Here is a 2848-nt window from a genome sequence, read left to right as displayed (position 1 = left end):
CAATTATGCTGAGTCAGGCTTGATTTTTAGTAATCTTTTCCTGTTAAATAAATAAATCAAATCAAACCAAATCAATCAAAAAAATACAATAAAGTACAAGAAGAGTCATTTGGCAATTCAGTGTCTTTTCTGCATAACTTAAAAACAATGATTGCAAAACAAATAGGTAACACTGTCAAGAAATAGTTAACAGGGAACTTTCTGAACACTTGGGGTTGCCCAAAGTCCAGTTTATACAAAAACTCCACAAGACAAGAGTAATGATTAGAAGGTCTTTCATTCTCAAAGCAGAGAAACTGTTCCAAACCCTTTTACACAGTRTTCATAATTGTAGACTGCATGCCGAGGTATGTTCATTTAATGTACCTTACCTTCAGCCTTAAAATGGTAGCACTTCCCCAGAAGAAACACYGGGGAATTTCTACTGAATGAAGTCTTGGATTTGAAAACCCAACCTAAAACACACAATAAATGGACAATACATCAAGGTTGGGTTGAGTGCTTTAAAATAGGCTTTAAATTATTGTGTTGGGTGGCACACCTACTTCACAACAAAGGTGGATCTGTCATTTTATCTGCCTTAAGCAGTGTTTTTTCCCTTCGCTTTTAATATATAACATAAACTTAGCTATACTTAAATGAAACAGAAACAGATAGAAAAGGTGCAATAATTTCCACCARCTAGTCTTGACAGTAAGACAGAAGACTATTTTCGGGACTGACTCAACCACAGCAGGCTTCTGTCTGGTAAAATTCAGGCACTACTCCTTTATTTTTGGTATTTAGTGTATCTAATCTTTGGGTTTTCTAAACCAGACCCACAAAACCAATGTTGACAACAATTTATTTCAGATTTTGCAAAGAAAATACTGTTTTGGWGTGTAGTGGACTATTTTTTGAAAAATGACTGCGCATGCGCGGTAGGGACTGTTACTGTGAATGTTTTTAACCTGAAGCGAGAAACTTACTGTACTTTAAATTGTTCCACACAGACTTGAACTTTGTCTTCAGTTTTTCCACCTCGTCGCTCCCTTTATTCTCCATTTGAACCAGCGAGGGAAAGAACCCATTCCCACACAGCAATACAAACCTGGACATGATGCAAACAAACAAAAACACACATACAGCTTGCCTGGTTGTACAATCAACTGAGAGTTTTGAAGGACTTCACGATTAGTCGATACCTTAACGCCTGTTCAGTCCAGTTGTCTTCTTGTCGCAGACACGTCGCCGGCTTGTGTTCACGTTTAAGCATAACATCGTGTGATGAATTTTCTTTGCAACTTGCTGTGTAACTTCACATTGCCCTGCGAGTGGCACAATGTTTATACTTTGAGGAAATGCACCCTGTAGTTAGTAGCCAGGTAATCTCGCGATATTTCCGACGAGAACCAAAATGAGCTAATGTTGACTCGCATTGTACGTCGGAGTAGCCCGTGCGGGCGGAGTTTAAGTGGTTTCCATTGACAAGAAACGCTCAGCATGTCCAGTGTTTCTTTAGTTCAGAACGTAAAAAACAACCAAAAGAAAAAAAAACTCAATTATTGTCTTTGCCTAAGTATAAATATCTGAGATGTTATCATTCATTTTAATAGTATCATCCATTTTCTCTCATTATATTCCATAAAATAATGAGATTGTACCAAACTAATTGTAACCTACCAGTCAAATGCGGTGTGTGTGTATGTGTTATTAAATGTATGTATTTGTTTGTTGTTCAGAGAGGCGCAGAAGYTTTCTGTTGGCTGGGTGTGTGCTGTTGCGCTGTATGACAGGCTTTACGGTAATGATACCATTCTCCCGTTTTCCCTATGGTTGTGAGTGGGTGAGCGTGTGTGTGTGTGTGTGTGGCTGGAGAGCGGAGTGCCTGCTGCCTGCCTGCCTGCCTGCCTGGGAATTCTATAAAAGCACATCCGCGGCCACTGCCATGGCTGAACGCCGCGCATTCGCCCAGAAGATCAGCAGGTAAAGCCTCGAGACGWGTGAAACGAGCTTGGGTGAATGAAACGCTTCTGAACGGACATTCGCTTGTGGCTCGCTCCGAGACCACCGCTGCGGGAAACCCTGTGAAGGAGGCCCAGTCTGGCTCCTCTCTCTCTCTCTCTCTCTGCTAACCGCTCGTTAGCTGTAGGCAGAGATGCTCAGTCAGACCCACCCAGACAGACAGCTGCTGCTACTTTCCTATTCCACTGACAGCAAACAAAAGCCCGCTCCTTGTTTTCACGTTTAGTGGCATGAAAACTGTTTACTGTACTGTTCCAAACTCWTAAGCTGTCGTAAAACATTTAAAAGCGTAAATTATGGACAGCTAGCTGTCTGGGTCACATAAGCTAACGACGGAAGCCCACAAACACTGATGCGATTGAACTTTTTGTTTATGCTGGTTTCAACAAAGGACCTGACTGAGGAGAAACTATTTCACCTAATAGAAAAACACCATCTTTAGTCAAATCAAAGACTGATATCATAATCTTCTCTCCTCTCAGACAGATCTAAGTAATCTCCTTAACAAAGGGCTTTGCCAAGCTGTCAAATGGCACCATCCCCAGTTACATTTCATAAAACCTCCAGACCCTTTAAATCTTATCTTGTTTTGATGATCTTATTTCTACGTTTTAAAATTACCAGTCTAATACTATGAAGTGTCAGTTATTTGTATTTTATTACATTTTGATGTAAAAGTTGTTGATGTCAGGACAATGGGATGTTTTATGCATTGTTGTTATTTTGTTTCTCTAAATCAGGTAATTCAGAAATGGTCACAAAATAGGTTAATTGTAGTGCAATATAATATTAACACAACTATAGACAGATATAGATTAAAACAGGTTCTCAAACTGGGGTACAC

General features: G+C 40.0%; 2 protein-coding genes across 2 annotated transcripts in view; one reads left to right on the top strand and one right to left on the bottom strand.

Moving 5' to 3' along the window:
- The window catches only part of atg4c (autophagy related 4C, cysteine peptidase), a 13151-nt gene extending 11676 nt beyond the window's left edge, over positions 1-1475 (bottom strand). The window contains exons 1-3 of the mRNA XM_014014280.1: positions 1185-1475; positions 969-1090; positions 372-455 (exon numbers count right to left, since the gene is read on the bottom strand). Coding sequence (XP_013869734.1) covers positions 372-455; positions 969-1090; positions 1185-1255 — 277 coding nt within the window. The 5' untranslated portion in view covers positions 1256-1475. The remainder of the gene's footprint in view (positions 1-371; positions 456-968; positions 1091-1184) is intronic.
- A 338-nt stretch (positions 1476-1813) lies between these two features.
- The window catches only part of dock7 (dedicator of cytokinesis 7), a gene marked incomplete in the record, with an annotated part of 68737 nt that continues 67702 nt past the window's right edge, over positions 1814-2848 (top strand). Inside the window, 1 exon segment of the mRNA XM_014014278.1 lies at positions 1814-1965. Coding sequence (XP_013869732.1) covers positions 1928-1965 — 38 coding nt within the window.

This window comes from Austrofundulus limnaeus, unplaced genomic scaffold (genome assembly GCF_001266775.1).
Source record: "Austrofundulus limnaeus strain Quisiro unplaced genomic scaffold, Austrofundulus_limnaeus-1.0 Scaffold113, whole genome shotgun sequence".
Taxonomy (NCBI): Eukaryota; Metazoa; Chordata; class Actinopteri; order Cyprinodontiformes; family Rivulidae; genus Austrofundulus; species Austrofundulus limnaeus.
This window is presented reverse-complemented; position numbering and strand designations above follow the sequence as displayed.